Source organism: Molothrus aeneus, chromosome 28, assembly GCF_037042795.1.
Source record: "Molothrus aeneus isolate 106 chromosome 28, BPBGC_Maene_1.0, whole genome shotgun sequence".
Lineage (NCBI taxonomy): Eukaryota > Metazoa > Chordata > Aves > Passeriformes > Icteridae > Molothrus > Molothrus aeneus.
In genome coordinates this window covers 1,392,406-1,409,916 of record NC_089673.1, presented here as the reverse complement: position 1 = coordinate 1,409,916, position 17,511 = coordinate 1,392,406, and the positions used below count along the sequence as shown (strand labels likewise).

The window sequence follows — 17,511 nt, the reverse complement described above, 5'->3', positions numbered from 1 at the left end:
TTTTCCCTTTGTATGGGCCTGTGTGGTGTTCTGTTTAATATTTTCTTCCAGCTGCCTGGCAGGATGATTCTCATCTCCCCAGGTATTTATAGGTGAGCACTTCCACCTTTTCCTCCTCCTCTGTAGTTCTGTGGGTGTCATGCATTTAACTGAGTTCCTCTGCATGACAGGCTCAGTGCTGCAGCTGGCTCAGGGTGTGATGGGAGCAGAGAGGAGAACCTACCTGACTGCTGAGCTTTCTTTTGCTTTTTACTGTCCCTTTAGAGCCTATGTGCTTTTATGTGGCAGATTACAAGTTAGAGACTGTGGGCAGATGGCAGCCCCTTGTTTGCTGCTATCCCAAGCCTGTTCTGCTGTTTCCTGGTTAGATCTGGGATCCCAGGATAAAGCTCCCTCAGGACAGCACTCAGGGCACTGTTCTGCCCACAGCACTATGTGGTTTCTGCACTCACATTTGACCATGTCCCAGGCTGGTTTTCACGTGGAGACTGGGAGTGTTTGACTGCCCCCCACACACAGAGCAAACTACTTCCCTCTACCTGTGCCGGCAGCAACTTCCTCCTGTGCCTGTTGGAATAAACCACAAAGCATTGTGTGCAGGCCTTTCAAAGAACTTCCCTTTAACTCCTTATCCACCTCAAGTCTGTTTGTGCCTTCTGCTGTGCTCCAGAGCTGGAAAAGGAGCGTGCAGGGCTCCCCTGCTGCAGGGAGAGCGCGGCCGGTCTGGTCTGACGCAAATAGAAACCAGAGTTCAGTGACTCCTGTGTTTAGTGGTTTGGCATTTTTTCAGTGCAAGGTTAGTGCTTTACATTTAAGGAGAGGGATTTTATTATTCTTGTTCCTACATCTCCCAGTTTTAGATTTTATTCAGTGTTCATTAGAGCTGGCTTAGCATCCATTCCCATTTTCCTTCCCCTGACCTTACCCAGTGGGTTTGCAGAGCTTGTGGATGACTCAAGGGTCAGCTGGGTTGGAGCTGAATCAGCCCCATCAAATTACAGACAATTCCCTTAAACCTTGGTTTGTTGAGGAAGATGTGGCAGTGGTCACTTGTAGTATGCTGATTTTACTTAGAAAAAAGTGAGATAATTACAAAGAACTCTTTTAACCTAATTTCCAAGCTGGCTGGAGGCTGCAGATGAATGGAGTATTCCTCACCCTGCCCTGTCTGCTCCCTCCATACAGGAAAGGAGTGGTGCAGAACGTGCTCCAAATGGCATTTCCTATTTTGTTCAACTGGCAGCATCTGAGCACCGAGTCCATGCAGGCCAGCTGCAGGCAAAAATCTCACCTGCACCCAACATGAATTTAATTGCAGTTTTCCTGGCCCTCAGGGTGGATCAGAACCTTGCAGACATGCATATTTTGAATATTGTAGACATGCATATTCATGATCAGGACAGACTTGGATCATTTTCCTGGTGCAGGGAGGTTATACTGACTGGACAGTTTTTTGGTCTGTTTTTCCAAGAGCAGCAGGAATATTTTAGCCATAGTTCTGCCAACGCAAATCCTGTTTATCTGAGTGCTCTTGTGGGAGGCTGATTCTCTGTGAGAGGGTTTATGAACAATTTACTCAAAGGTTTGAAGTCCTGCTTGACAGCTGAGTTTGTTTTGAGATTTACATCAAATAAAGTCTTGAAGCAGCACTGAACTCTCAGTAGAGACCTGGTATCACAGAGAAAAGGCCCAAGTGTCTGAGGCACAGAGTGAACTTTGCTGTAGGAGAGTCACTCACTTCCCAAAGCACGAGGACACTGGGGCTGTTCCCTTGGGTGAGTGCAGGCTACCAATTCTTGCACTTACAAACCAGGTCAGTATGGTTTCACTGCCAGAAGCCTGCTTAAATTCCCTTCCTTCTGAACACATCCTAAAGGCCCATCCTTGGCTGTCCACAAACATCTCCTCATGAACACAAGTTTTAATTAAAGGTCTCCCCACAGGTTTGCAAAGAGAATGGACTCAAAGCCTGCAGTCATGGACTTTTAATGTATATATTTAATGGAAAAAAATTACTGAGGCTTGTTACCCCATTTGGGAGAGTAACCCAAAGTATGTGGGATGTTTACAACAGGAAAAGGAATTGTCCCTGCTCCACCTAGTAGAGATGTGCAGCTCCTGGATCATTCTTCCCATGCACAGAGGAGGAGGAAAAAGCTGTGTGCCCATACTGAGCATTGCACTTTGTGCTTTGGAGTTCACAAATAAGCTGGAAACAGAGAATAGTTTGAAACCACCGGTTTTGATCTCTTCATCTTCAGTGGGACCAGGTTTGCTGCTGGCTAGGTTTGCTCCCCAGCACAGCTGAAGGAGCTGTAGCACTCTGGATTCTGTCCTGAATTATTTCCTTTTCCTCAACATTTCCTTTCCTTTAAGGCACTGCAGCACAGCCAACTGAAAGCCCAGCTCAGTGGGTGTCTGTGCTGTGAGTGACTGAGCAGGGTCTGTCCTGGGGGACCTGTGGAGCATCAGCAAGGGCTGAGCCCAAGCAGCTTCAGGCAGCACCTGCTGAGGGTAAAGCTTTGGTGTGCCTGTAAAGCAGGATGTGCTGCCAGTCTGCGAGCAGCGCTGAGAATGGAGCAGTTCAGACCAGAGAAGGGCTTTTTCCAGTAGCAAATGGTCCAGAACACCAACAGCTGCCCTTCAGCTCTCCCAAAGGAACAGCAAGCAGTGCCCTGCCGCGTTTCTCCAGCAGCTGCTCTGGCCCGGGGCTGTTGGACAGGTGGGCACGGAGTGGCAAAGGGGGTTAGTGAGGAGCTGCGCTCCCCCGAGGGCTCTTTGGCTTCTGGAGCAGGGGAGTTACACGGCAATGATTAATTAGGAATTCCTGTCTGATGGGAGTGCTGAGCTCGGGGAGGCTCTTTGTGCGACGGCCCCGTCCGTCCTGCAGATGTTGTTTGGGAGTGTGGGTTCCAAGTCTTGCCAACTAACTTTTCTTTATTTGTACTGAGTGCATTTGAAGTTGCATCATTTCCTCGGTAAGAACAGTCTTATTTTTGACTGGAGTGTTTGTCAGGTGGAGGAAATCCTAAATGTGAGTGCTCTCTGGTGGTGGAGATTTCTGCTCCAGTATTCCCATTTCTGCAGTGTATTTTCCAGGAGCAGCTGCATGTGAATATACCTTGTCTGGACTTAAAGATCCTTTTTTTCCCAACTCCTTTCCCTAAAACTAAAAACTACAAAACAAAGTAAAAGTGTTTTTCTTGCCCTAGTGGACTTCTAGCCAAGAGAAGAATTTCTCTCCCTTAAAATGATTTATCTTCTGTGACTCATTGGTTTTTATTTTCTCATTATCAATTGATGTTTTAATGAGGTAATAAAAACTTCTCATGAAAGAGCTGATGTTCCTCCTCAAAATAACCCACAAGGCTTAAATACTGTGAATTGCTTTTTGGCTGCTGAGCTGCTGCAGAGAGGGGGCTGAGGGGAAACTCACTGGGGCTGCAGCTCCTCCCCAGGGGACAGCTCTGATTCTGCTCCCTGTGACAGGGACAGGAGCCAGGGAATGGCTGGAGCTGTGCCAGGGGAGCTGGGATGGAGCTCAGGGAAAGGTTCTTGCCCCAGAGGCGCTGGCACTGCCCAGGGAATGGTCCCAGAGCTCCAGGAGGGTTTGGACAGCGCTGCCAGGGATGCCCAGGGTGGGAGTGTTGGGGGTCTGGGCAGGACCAGGGGTGGGACTGGATGAGCCCTGGGGACACCTTCCCACTCAGGATATTCCATGATTCCATGGCATTGATACAGAAATGATTCAAATGGAACTATTGCAGGGAAATGTTTTGTTGTAGCACGATCTGATGTGACTTCCATGAGATTCAAAAAAAGGTTTGACCCAGGGGTGTCACCCCAGGAGTGGGGTTCCTTTTATTAAGGAACTTCTTTTAATCAAGGAACTGTTGTTGCTTTCAGTAACAAAACTCCAGTTCTACATGTTACACCTCAGCACTAAAATGCCCGTGCTGGCTGTGAAAAGCACCAAATGGATTCGTGGGCTTGTTTTGTGACCTTGCCCTGCAGAGGAATCATGGGTTTAACACAGCTCAAAGCTCCCCATTTGCACTGCCCTCGTGGGTTGTTTTCTTAAGCTTTTCTGAGCTCTCCATGGGCAGGGCAAACCCAGCTCTCCCACCAGAGCCCTGCAGCCAGGAAAAGAGGCCCTGCTGTTCTTGGGCTGCTGCTGTGCTGAGCCCTGCTCAGCATGAAAGGGGCTTTATCAGCAAGGAGGGATGAGGAGCTGGAGCTCCTGGTGGGAACATCTGAGCACAGCTCTGCAATTTTAACTCTGGTGCTAGGAAGGAAAGAGAAATGAACTGAAATGTAAATGGGGACGTCACTTGTTCATAAAGTCTGTATCCCCAAAGCCAGGCTGGAGAGGTGCCTGGAGACAGATCCTTCTTCCTCCTCATCTCCATCTGCCTTTTGCCACAGAGCTGAGAAGACACAACTCCTCAGAGCCCAGTAAAACCTTGCAGAACTTGGCTTGGAGGCCCAGTGTGGGATCTGCAGTCTGAGCTGAGCTGTGGGGAAGTGGCAGGCAGGATGTGAGGCTGTGCCAGCATCCCAGCTGGAGCCCCTCTGGAGTGGGGGCTCTGCAGGGCCAGATCTGGGGGTTCTGCTTAGAGACAGGGGCTGCTGGCACTGCCCAGGCTCCCCAGGGAATGGGCACAGAGCTCCAGCAGCCTTTGGACACCAGGGATGGAATTGCTGGGATGTCTGGGCAGGCCAGGGGTGGGACTGGATGATCCTTGGGGGTCCCTTCCCACTCAGGACATTCCCTGATTCTCTGATTCACTCAGGGACGCTGAACTGTCACGGGAGGAAACCTAAACTGGGCTCTGGCAATGCAAGTTTACATAATTCATTACTTGAGGAAGAGGTCAGAGTATTGGGTGCTGTGATGGTGGCCTGGCACTGCACTGCAGCAGGCATGGCCTTTATTTCTTTATTTCTCTCAGCTAAAACAACCCCACTCACCCTCTCTGTGGCCATGAACCCTCCAGCTGCTCATGGGGCTTAATCCCTCACCCTCAATCTGCTGGGTCTTTATTTTCAGCATCAGCAGTGCCTTGGGCACAGTTTGTGCTGCTGAGCAGGGGCTTGGGAGAGCAGGCTCAGTGTTCTCCATAGGGGAACTCACCTTTTTCTGGGGTCCATCTCCAGGAGGTGGGAATGATTCTGCTCATTGTGATGTCCTTGTGGTTTCCATTACATATTGATGTCCCAGTGTGACTTGATCTCCTTAATAGCAGCAGTGTTGTTGTGTGGGTTTGGTTTTTCAGGCTCTCCTCTGTGTATGCAATCCCTCATGGGCTCCCAGCCTGGTGTCTGACCCCTTTGCACTTCTACCTGTTCAGGATCTCCCAAAAAATTAAAATTAGGGGTATTGGTATTGCTAATTATGTTGGCCTTATCTTTTCTAAAATGTTAGTGGTACCTTTCAAACAGCATCTATCTCAAAAATGTTAAATATCTTTGCATTTTAAGCTCATTATTATTTTGGGAAATGCATATCAGGACACCTTAAGTTAAAAGTGATGTAGGAACAAGAGGATGTTTTGCAATTCTCGTGTCTTACCCAGTGCAGTGTTCCAGGAGGAAGCTGGAGTGGGAGAAACCAACACTCATAGAAAGTGGAATGCTGGTTGCTGGATGATATTTCTTGAGTTTTATTACACCTGCTAAAAACTGACGCTGCCAAGACGCTGCAGAAAATTCTCAAATGAACAATAGAAAATGTCAGGGCTGTCACCACATGGGGGTGGTAATAAATTCAATAAAGTAACGCTGGAATTTGTGCCGGAGTCCGTCAGGATTCGAGGCTCGCGGGCTCTGTGGAGGGGTTCTGGTGCCATCTAACGTCCCGAGGATTAAATACAGCTGCAGACGGGGATTCGCGCTAGGAATGCAGGGTTTGTGTGTGTGGATCCCTAAACCTGCTGTCCTTTCTCCTCCTGACAAACAAATGCTGCGTAAATTCCTCAGCTGTTCATCTGGAATTATTCTGAGTTCTCCTTATACGTAACTTTCAATAAAATTGGAATTTGTTTGGAAACATATTCTAATTATTATTATTATTATTATTATTATTATTATTATTATTATTATTATTATTATTATTATTTTAAAAATAACATCAAGTTATTTTCTGTCTTGTTTGCAGAAAGACTCAAAGAGCCAGATAGGGACAGGAATGGTGTAGTTTAGGGTTGTTTGCACACAGACTGAAATTTTTCCTCTCTGGTGTAGCAGCAGTGATGATACCAAAGTGCAAAAAAGACATTGCTGGAGCTGAGAGGCTGCAATTCCCTCCTGTCTTTGTTTACTTTCAAGTGTGATCAGACCTCTCAGTGAGGGCTTCAGAACTTCTGCTCCTCTGGCCTGAGTTGGGCCATGGACAACCTCAGAATATGAAACAAGAATCTGCCTGTAAATCCTCTTTATGAAGCAGATTAAATTTGCTCCTTACACTCATGTGAGAGTCCTCTGACTCTCATAGTCAGTTGGAGAAACTGTAAATTCCACCTCGTGGATCTGGGAGTGAAGCAGAGGCAGAAATGTCCTTTGGAGGTGGTGGAACTCCCAGCCAGCCCTGGGTTGTTGTCCCTGTGCCCTCGGGTCTCTGCTGCTGTGCCAGTGCCCAGGGTGTTCCTGTCCTGTTTCCATTGGGTCCTGAACCTCTGCTTTTGTCTCATTCCTGCCTTTTATCTGCTCTGGGCAGCTTCGAGAAGGGCCGGATTTACACCTTTATCGGGGAGGTGGTGGTTTCCATGAATCCTTACAAGAACCTGAACATCTACGGGCGGGACACGATCGAGCAGTACAAGGGCAGGGAGCTCTACGAGAGGCCTCCGCACCTCTTTGCCATCGCTGATGCTGCTTACAAAGCCATGAAGAGACGATCCAAGGACACCTGCATCGTCATCTCAGGTAGGCTGGGAGGGCTCTGCATGGTGATGAGCATCTGATCTCTGTGAAATTCCAGGCGGAAGGAGAATAATGGTTTGGCTAATGACAGCGTTTTATAAAAGAAACTTCATTAAGCTTAAAGCTGCTCATTTGCATTTGAATCCGTGTGTGGAGATCGGCACAATTATTTCTTATCTCATTCAAGAACTGGTGCCAGCCAGGAGCTGGATCTGTGCCTGCAGAGGGATAATGTGAGCAGGAGCCCTGGGTCTGCTCCAGAGAGTGACCTGGGATCAGCAGGGCTGGGATCAGCAGGGCTGGGATCAGCAGAACCGGGATCAGCAGGGCTGGGATCAGCAGAACCGGGATTAACAAAACCGGGATCAGCAGGGCTGGGATCAGCAGGGCTGGGATCAACAGAACCGGATCAACAGGGCTGGGATCAGCAGGGCTGGGATCAACAGGGCTGGGATCAACAGAACCGGGATCAGCAGGGCTGGGATCAACAGAACCGGGATCAACAGAACCGGGATCAGCAGGGCTGGGATCAACAGGGCTGGGATCAACAGAACCGGGATCAGCAGGGCTGGGATCAACAGAACCGGGATCAGCAGAACCGGATCAACAGGGCTGGGATCAGCAGAACCGGGATCAACAGAACCGGGATCAACAGAACCAGGATCAGCAGGGCTGGGCTGGTCTCTCCTCAGGAGCTGCTGGTTTTTGTCACTGTCCTGGCTGGAAAGGCAGCAGTGGGAGCAGGGCTGGTACCAGAGTGATCCCTGGCTGGATCCTGGCACTTCTTTTCCTTGATGTCCCCGTGCTCAGGCAGCTCTGAAAGGAGAGAGCCCCGGGCTGGGGTGCTGAACAGTGGCCCCTTGTGCTGCTGCAGGCCAGGCTTTCTCCTCTAACAATATTCCTTTGATCCTCTGTGTGCCAGCCCTTTTCCCGACCTGTGGAATCTCACAGCACAATTGCTCAAAGTCAGCCCAGCAGCAGCAGCAGCCAGGCAGGGTTATGGCTGTGTTTAGAAAACGTCCCAAGTGCACACAAAGATTGCTTTAAAAAGAAAAAAAAACCAAACCACCCAGGCACTGTTGGGGTAGAATTGAGGTCTTCTGTCCAATGATTTGTTTTGCTTTTTTTTCATCTGTTTGGTCACCGTGGTGTTTCTGCCCCCAGGTGAAAGCGGGGCTGGGAAAACTGAGGCCAGTAAATACATAATGCAGTACATAGCAGCCATCACCAACCCCGGGCAGAGGGCTGAGGTGGAGAGGTAAGGCCTGGGCTGGAAAAGAAGGGAAATTCTCCTGCTTGAAGAGCTCTTTCTGTGGGCTGAGTAGCACCATGTTATCAGATGGTCTCTTGTACGTGCTGATTTATACTTAACTTTTTCAGGTACTGCTTTTACTCTGGGAATTTTGCTGTGTGATTGCTGAAATCACATTTGAAAAAGTTTATTTTGAAAGTTCAAACTTTCAAAATCAAAACAGCATCTAGAAATACTATCCAGCCAATATCAGCCATCTAATGGCAGGACTCAATGATCTTGGGGGTCTTTGCCAACCTAAATGATTCTAAATCACTTTTTCTGGGGCAAATTGCCTGAAATTTGGGTGGGCTAGAGCACCATGTGGAATGCAAGGACTGTATTCCATGACCTTCCAGGCTCACATGATTCTGAATTGCAAAATGTCCCTCTCTGTCCTGGAGTAAAAGCTTTGGAGCAAAGAATGGGCCCTTCTGCAGAAACAGACTTAAACCTACCCCAAATGAACTTTTGAAAATGATTTGAAAAAGAGTTCAGAAAATTGATTTTAGAATTCAAATGTGCATAGAAGCTGAATTTCTGGTGCTGATTTCAGGGTGGGGGTCTGGTCTGTGAACCAAAGAGCATTTGCTTCCTCTGAGGAGCATTGCTGACAGCTCCCAGCTGATTTCCCGTGGGATTGCTGATGCCATCCGCCCCTGCCCAAATCTGCCATCCAAGAGCATCACTGCTGGCACAGAATCCTTCTGGAGAAATGGCTGGGAAAAAAAATCCCGGGCTGTGAGTGTTGAAGTCTTACCCTTTTCCATGCCTCCATCCCTGCTGCAGAGTGAAGAACATCCTGCTGAAATCCAACTGCGTGCTGGAGGCCTTTGGCAACGCCAAAACAAACCGCAACGACAATTCCAGCCGCTTTGGAAAGTACATGGACATCAACTTTGATTTCAAGGGAGACCCCATAGGGGGGCACATCAATAATTACCTGCTAGAAAAGGTAAGGCACTCTTCCTTCCAGGCTTGCAGCCTTTGCTGGAGTTGCTTTTGCAATCTGGGCTTTGTCAGTAGGAAGTTTTCTGTTCAGATGTGTGTGGCAGGTGAGTAATGAGGGCACAGAAAATAAATCCAGGGCTGAAGTTTTCCTCAGGAGTCGGAAAAGCCACTGCAGTGCTGGCAGTGCCCTGTTCCTGCACTTCAGAGCTCAGCAGCAATGGGGCTGTGTTACCCAAAGGACCTTGTGTGTGTAGGTGTGTGAAGTTTAATCTCAGTTTTTATTTTGGATAAAATTTACTCTCTGCACAGCTCCTGCTTTGTAATTCCTGCACTGATCTCCCCCTGGAGAAGGAGATTTCCAGGGCTGTAGGGAGCAAGTGTGCTTGAGAAGTGTTATTTTGGAATAGTGCCACAGCCTTGGGTGAGCTGTTGGTAGTGTTGTTTTTATATATTCCAAGTGATCATGAGCATAATTATTTTCCTCGTGTCATTAAGTGGTGTCTGAAAACATTGGAATATGCAAAACTGGAGAGCTCAGGCGTGAGCCATTAACAGTTCTTGCTGTGTGAGACACGTCTGGCTTTGATTATGTGTTTGACCACATCTGCCAACACCCTTTTTTGTTTGTGTTTCTTTTTTACTTCTCCCCTTATTTCCCTGAAGTCTATTTTCAGAGTAAACACTTTATTTTAAAAAACAAAACAACAAACCCAAACATTTAACTTGGGTTACTTTGATGTAAGAAGAGGGCTGGGACTACAGCTGCAGTGACTTAAATCCTGATGATTTATTTATCCTGATTGTTTATTTCATATCCCTGACTTCTCCCAAGTTAAATTTGTTTCCATTTGAAAGCAGTGGAGGCTCTGGCCCAAATGCAAGCAGTAACAGACAGTGGCTTTGCAGCAGGAACACATCAAATCATGGAATATCCTGGGTTGAAAGGGACCTGCCAGGATCATCCAGTCCAACCCCTGGCCCTGCCCAGACCCCCCAACAAACCCTGGGCATCCCTGGGAATGGTGCCCAAACCCTCCTGGAGTTCTGGCAGCCTCAGGGCTGTGCCCATTCCCTGGGGAGCCTGGGCAGTGCCAGCACCCTCTGGGGGAAGAACCTTGCCCTGGTCTCCAACCTGAACGTCCCCACCACAGCTCTGTTCCCCATCACTCTCCATAGTTCAGACTTGTAGCATGAAATAAGGACACATTGCTGGTTCACTGAATGTCTGCTGCATTTAACCCTTTTTTGTGCTGTTTTACTCTGGTCTGGAATGAGGATTCTGGAATGGAGCTACAGCTCCTAAAACAAGGCCCTTGTGTCAGAGCAGAGCATCCCCTTGTACTGTGGGTGCTGTCCTGGGGGTGTAGCAGTGGTGAGCACCAGGCCCTGAGTATTTATCTGTAGTCACAGAGTCCTGGTTTTCATTTCCAATGATTAAATCATTCTAAAACTGAAATGATGGTTTTTATTTGACTCTTCCATGAAAGCAACCCTGTGGTTCCCACATGGGACTCCTGGGTGGAAGTAGGACATTGCAGCTGTTACACAACTGCTGCTTTTGCCTGCAGCCCTCAAGCTCAGGGTCACACGTGTGTGATGGTGTTCCTAAGAGCCTGAGTGTGAGATGGGATGGATTTGGGGTGTCCTGGTGATGGGATGTCCTGGTCTGGGGGGACACTAACACCCAGCTCTGTTCTTTGTTCCCCAGTCCCGTGTGATCGTGCAGCAGCCCGGGGAGCGAAGCTTCCACTCCTTCTACCAGGTTTGTGTTCCTTTGCTGGAGCAGTGACCTGTCCCAGCTTCCCTTGGGCAGAGCACTCAGGGCTTTCGCCCTCTCATGTGTTTTGCACAGGGTTCCCTTTTGCAGCATCTTGGGTGAGCTTGGGTTCTTCAGTTCTCTGCAGGGGCCTGGGCTGGGAGGGAGCCTGGGAAGATGGATTGTTTTCTATCCTCCAGTCCCATATTAACACACTGCTAAACTTTAAAGGAGGCTGACTTAACAAATATGGTGGGATATTGGACTTTGAGTCACTGTTTTATGTGTAGTAAGCCTAATCCCTCTATTTTGTCTTGAAGCCTTTAGTCCATATGGAAGTAATTTGGTTTTTTGGATGTTCTTTAATGTCTTCCACATTGAGTATTGGTTCCCTGTGTGTCCTTTGGGGGGTATGGTCAGCCTATTAGTATAGCCTTGATTCTGCACTGAAGGAAGGGGAGGTTTGTTTATTTTTTTTCCACTTTTTCAGTACTCCATGATGGCATATTAGCACTTTCCTTATGGATGTGTCATTTCCAGGAGGAAAGGTCTCTGTGTGGGCAGTGTGCTTGCCAAAGCACAGCTGTGGCATGGCACAGCTGTGGACAGGTCTGGGAGGGGTTCAGGCTGGTTTTTATACAGTTGTGACTCTAAAGGACAGTGATTTGTGGTGGCAGGCCTTGTATCTTGCACATTGTGCTCCAGATACTGCAGCACTAATTAATATTTTCATTATTTTGCTTGTCAAGCAGATGAATAAGAGACAGAAAAAAGAAGGATTTTACATTTTTCATTCACCATTTCTTAAAACTCTCTTCCTGCAGCTCCTGCAGGGAGGTTCTGAGCAGCTGCTGCGTTCTCTGCACCTCCAGAAGGATGCATCAGCCTACAGCTACATCTGCCCTGGGGCACAGCTCAAGGTGAGGGCTCTGAGGGACCCAGGGACAGCTTCACATTGGAAGTGCTGCTGGAAATGCTCAAAGCACTGCTGAGTTAGCAAAAGTTGAGATCAGAGGGGATGAGTGGGGAAAGGTGACACTGGTGTGCTGTTTGTAATGAGGTTTCTGGTACAAGATAAAGCACAAGTGTACTTAGAATCATAGAAAAGATTTATTTACCTCTATTCTGCTTAAAATATACAAATATACCTGTGCATCCTGCATCTGCTTATAAACAGCAATAAAATGATTTATTAATAAATGCAGGTGTGGATACTTGGCCCATTAGCAGTGGCAGACAATCCATGCTCTAATGGGTACCTTAAAGTGCCTTCTGGAGCAAAAAGCCAGAAAGACTCATTTTATTTGCAGCAGATCTTTGAGTTACTGAAGCACTGAGTCTTCATGCCTGACTTGTCCTCAAGGGGGAACTCAGAGCATGAAAGAAGGGAACAAACCCATGAAGTTTTTAGACAGCAAAATCCTGAACATTTCAGATAGAGCTGGAGCTGTCCCTAGTGTTGTCCCTTTGAAGCAGCTCCAGACCAAAGGCTCCCTGATTTCCTGGGTGCTTTTGTGAGATGCACATGTACAGAAACCCAGAGACCTTCTCCCAGGCCAGGTGATTCTCTTTAAAAAGGTGTATTGAAAACAAACCCAGGAGGCTGCAGGGAGGGAGGGAGAGGCTAATCTTGAGAGAGGTGGAGAACAGAGATTTCCTGCTCGTGCTCTGCAGCCTCTGCTCAGAGAGTCTGTGAGTGCACAAATTGTCCCTGTTCTTCTGGGATTTTTTATGAACTCTTTCTCAGCAAATTCCACTGGTAAATTTATTGTGCTGTGGTGGATTTCTGTGTCTCCTGCTGCCAGAATCCGTGTGTGCAATGCAGGGTTCAGTGTCCAGGCATGCAAGATGGCATTGGAATAAGCTGGGAAACCTCATGACAGTGTCTTGCCTCTGAGAAACATCAAAGTGCATCTTGTTTCCCATGGGCTTGTGAAATCCTTGCTCACTCACAGCTGACTTCCATTAAATCCCCCATCCCAAACTTCTCTCTCCCCTCAGTGTTCCATCAACGATGGGGCTGAGTTCAAGGCAGTTGCTGATGCCATGAAGGTGATTGGCTTCAAGCAGGAGGAGATTCAAACTGTCTACAAAATCGTGGCAGCCATTCTGCACCTGGTAAGCTCCCTGCCCATGGGTACCATCCCTGAACCCATGAGGGTTTGGACTGCCAGCAGCTCTGATTTTGCTGCTGCAGAAGCCCTTGGTGGCTGGGAAGGTGTCCAGCTCCCAGCTCCAGTGGTGACAGAAAGTCCTTGCTGGAACAGGGCCCTGCAATGATGATCACATGTATTCCTGAATGTTCCAGATCCCAAACCAGGCACACCACTAAGTACTGGGAGCTGTTGTATGTTCTCAAAAAGGAACTATTGGGGTTTGGCAGTGAGGGGATGGGGAGCTTCTGTCCCTTTGTGCCCTCACACTCACCTTCACCACAGTGATCCTGCTTCACTTCATGGTGAAGGCTGAGCACAGGAAACACAGGAGTCCTCTTAACTCTTTGTGTTCTGAGACTGAGGAGATCCTTCCTTCTCATGGGTCCTCCTGGGAGCCGCAGCCTCCTCCCCTGCACAGTAGCAGGGAGTCCCTGTAGCTCAGCTCTCATGTTTCCTGAGGAAAGAGGTGGCCAGGAGGAGGGTGGCAAAGAGCAACTTTATTCCAGTTCCTTTCCTTCTTAGGATGACAGTGCTGGGAAGGAAGGGAGGCAGAGCAGAGTGGGGCCATGCAGTCAGGCTGGGAGACAACCCTCTGCTGTGGATCACCAAGGGGTGTCACTGCTTAATCCTGGCACAGAAGGTACCCAGGAGCAGAGCTGCCAGTCCAGTCCCACTGGCACTGACCTCTCAGCTTCCATGCCATGCCATTCCCATTCCCTCTGGGGCAGGGGAATTGCAGCCAGTGGTTTCATGGTGAGCTGCAGTGAAGACAAATGCTACACGGTGTAATTCCCTATCCCTGGTCTCTGAATCTTGGGATGGTGTTTGATTAAATCTTGGGAAATGTTTGATGTTGTTTGTCCCAAAAGCTGAGCCTTTGTCCAGTCCCACTGGCATTGAGCTCTCAGCTTCCCCACACCATTCCCATTCCCTCTGTGGCAGGGGAATTGCAGCAGTGGTTTCATGGTGAGCTGCAGTGAAGACAAATGCTGCATCCAGCATTTGCATGTATGGTGTCATTCCCTATCCATGAACTCTGAATCTTGGGATGGTGTTTGATGTTGTTTGTCCCAAAAGCTGAGCTGAACACTGAGCTGAGCCTTTGAGAAAGCCCTTGCTGCTCCCTCTGACATTGGAAGTTTGAGGGTGTGGATGTGCAGGACCCACCTTCCAGTGTGGCAGGAGATTTCCAGCCTGGTGGAAAATGGATGGAGCTGGCGTGTGCTGATCCCTGTTAGCAAAAGGCAGATGGAGAAATGCTGCTGATTGCAGGGGAACCTGAAGTTCTATGTGGATGGAGACACCCCCATCATTGAGAACAGCAAGCTGGTGTCAGTCATTGCTGAGCTCCTGTCCACCAAGGCCGAGCTGGTGGAGAAGGCGCTGCTGTTCCGGACGGTGGCCACGGGCAGGGACGTCATCGACAAACAGCACACGGAGCAGGAGGCCACCTATGGCAGGGATGCCTTTGCAAAGGTGGGTGCAGTCCCCTTCCTGTCACACTCCCAGACACAGCTCTGCTGCCTTTGCCTTTGCATTGAGGTGTGCAGCACAGACTGGCAGTGCCCAAGGTGGGCATTGCTGCCAGAACTGCACATTTTTCAGGAGGATTCCTGGGTGGGTCAATAAGCACAGGGCTTGCTGAACATCCTGCAGATTTCTCTCTGAACCTCGGTGCTCTTGAGTTCTGTAGGGGTCTGTGGCACCTCTCCATCCCTGCCCTTCCAGCAGGGATCCAGCCAGCAGTGCCAGGCACACCGAGGAGGGGATGGATCTGCAAATGTGTCCTACAGGGAGGAATTTGCTGTGAAATGGGATCCTCAACTTCATTTTGCAGTTAAATTGAAAGAGTGGAACTGTAACATCTAGAATTCATGTTGGAAACACAGTGGTATTTTAAAATATTTTTATGAAGAATTGTAGAATAGTTTGGGTTGAAGGGACCTTAAAGACCATCTTGTTCCAGACCCCTGCCAAGGGCAGGGACACCTTCCACAGGAAAGGTGAGTACTGATGGCAGGAGTGACAATTGTTCCTCCTCTGCTCAGAAATCAAATTATAAGGGAGGAGTGGATGAGATTATGAAGGTCATTGATAATGAACTTGACTTCTTTTCCTGAGATAATGTATTTACCCAGCTTCAGAGCACATTTTGAACATGAAAACTTTGAAGATACCTCTGCCTGCAGCACATTGTCTTTGTGAAAGGTGAACAGGATTATTCTCCTGTCATTGTGTTCAGTTGTTAAGTTTCTGTGACTGACCTCTCTCTTGCTCTTCACTATTGTTAAATAATTCTCAGGAATGGTGCTTATTAGGCAGCTGAAAAGCTGACTGGAATCAAATTAGGGAACTGCTGCACCCAGTGACCTCACCGGGATTTCAACTTGGTATAAATGAGTTTTGGAAGAAAGAAAATAAATACTTCCATAGAATATTTTCTTCAGTCAGTAGCTGCTCACTTTCATGAGCACGACCTGCAGCTTTGATGAAGGCCTGGAATGAGCTGTGTGGAATTTCCTGGGAAGAGCTGAGGCAGGTGCAGGCAGGAGCCCTCAGTCTGTGTTTCCTGCAGGCCATTTACGAGCGTCTCTTCTGCTGGATTGTGACACACATCAACGATGTCATCGAGGTGAAGAACTACGACACCACAGTGCATGGCAAGAACACAGTCATTGGGGTCCTGGATATCTATGGCTTTGAGATATTTGACAATAACAGGTGAGCCACCTTCTAAAGCCCAGGGTTGTGCCCTTGCCTTTCCCAGAACACTCATCACCTTTTCTTCTCATGTTTTTGCAGCTTTGAACAATTCTGCATTAATTACTGCAATGAAAAGCTGCAGCAGCTCTTCATTCAGCTGGTTCTAAAGCAGGAGCAGGAGGAGTACCAGCGAGAGGGAATTCCCTGGAAGCATGTGAGTGCTTTGGCAGGGGAGGCAGAGGTGGTGTGAGGTCAGTGTACCAGCACAAGGGCTGGACCTGAAGCTGTTCCACATGCAGGCTCCAGCTGATGGGACATCTGTGTCCCTGCCAGCTCTCCTGCCAGGCTGGGACCAGGCTGGGGCAGGAGCTCCCCAATCACCTCACCACGTGTCTCCTTGGGAAAATACAGGACTCCAGGTCTGAGATGAAACCTATTGTGGCACCTCTGTGATGCCACACACGTAACTGTGGGTTTCTGTGCTGAGTGCTTATAGATTTTTCTAGTTGTTGATGGTAATATGTAAAAATCTTGACTTTTCCTGTTCATACTCGCTTCAGAATGCCAAGGACAGGATGTGCAGTGTCACTGTGGTGACTGCACACAGCTGAATTGTAAAAGACATTTTAAAGAGCATTCTGCAGTAGAGATCTTGAGATGTACCTGAGGGGCTTGAAAAATCACTTTCTGTGCTGTTCAGGCTTGAAAAATCACTTTCTGTGCTGTTCAGTGCAGGAGAGCAGCCTGCTTTATCTGGAATCAGAGATCTGCACATTCAGAGCTGATTGCTCCTCGCTGTCACACTGGCTGCTATGGCCAGCACTGGTACCCTCCCATTTCTGCAGCCAAGGTCACCAACACCCCTGTCCTTTGTTTCCTGCAGATTGATTATTTCAACAACCAGGTTATCGTGGACCTGGTGGAGCAGCAGCACAAAGGGATCATTGCCATTCTGGATGATGCCTGCATGAACGTGGGCAAAGTCACGGATGAGATGTTCCTCGAGGCCCTCAACAGCAAACTGGGGAAGCACGCTCACTTCTCCAGCAGGAAGGTAACCCGCAGACCCTGCTGTCTCTGCTGTCCCTTCCCCACGTTCTGAGGAGGAATAGAAATGAGGAAAAGGGGTTTAGGGAGGGCTGGGTTGGAATCGCTGCGACTGAGTGTGGGATGCGGAGGCCGGAGCAGCTCCAGCCGCAGAGGAGCCCGGCAGAGGGAGCTCCAGCCCATCCAGTGGCTCATCCCTTTTATTCCGGGATAAAAGGAGCCTGAGCTCGTGCCTTGACATATCATGATGTCATCTGGAACCAATCGATACGCCGGCTCGGCCCACGTGTTGTTCTTCCCAGGCTGCTCTAATACATAGTGACAGTGAAATTATTCACACTCCTGCATTATTACAGCGCTGTGATTTGGGCTTTTTTCATCCTCATTGGCTGCAGAACGTGCTCGTCTCCCTCTGCACCTCAGAGCACCCAGGGCCCTCGCCTGCCTTTGTCTGGGCTACAATGGGCGAATTAAAAGGCTTCATTTATTCCTCACTTGGCAGCAGATTGCAAAATGGTCACCAGCCTGATTAATTTGAGAATCTTTCACACGGAGTAATCAAAGAAGGGCCTTTAGTTTGATATGTCTCTACTCAGAAACGTTGTCTAAAATGCATGGCTCAGAGTGCTGGTCCCCCCTGCTCCCTCCCACCCCAGCACAATATTTTATGTAGGTCAGAAGTACCA

General features: G+C 48.6%; 1 protein-coding gene across 1 annotated transcript in view; it reads left to right on the top strand.

Annotated features, from left to right (window-relative positions):
• Nucleotides 1-17,511, top strand: part of MYO1D (myosin ID) — a 169,369-nt gene that overhangs the window by 31,087 nt on the left and 120,771 nt on the right. The window contains exons 2-11 of the mRNA XM_066566705.1: nt 6,716-6,924; nt 8,086-8,179; nt 9,002-9,167; nt 10,872-10,925; nt 11,744-11,839; nt 12,921-13,037; nt 14,348-14,551; nt 15,651-15,796; nt 15,878-15,992; nt 16,662-16,832. Of these exons, the coding sequence (XP_066422802.1) occupies nt 6,716-6,924; nt 8,086-8,179; nt 9,002-9,167; nt 10,872-10,925; nt 11,744-11,839; nt 12,921-13,037; nt 14,348-14,551; nt 15,651-15,796; nt 15,878-15,992; nt 16,662-16,832 (1,372 nt within the window). The remainder of the gene's footprint in view (nt 1-6,715; nt 6,925-8,085; nt 8,180-9,001; nt 9,168-10,871; nt 10,926-11,743; nt 11,840-12,920; nt 13,038-14,347; nt 14,552-15,650; nt 15,797-15,877; nt 15,993-16,661; nt 16,833-17,511) is intronic.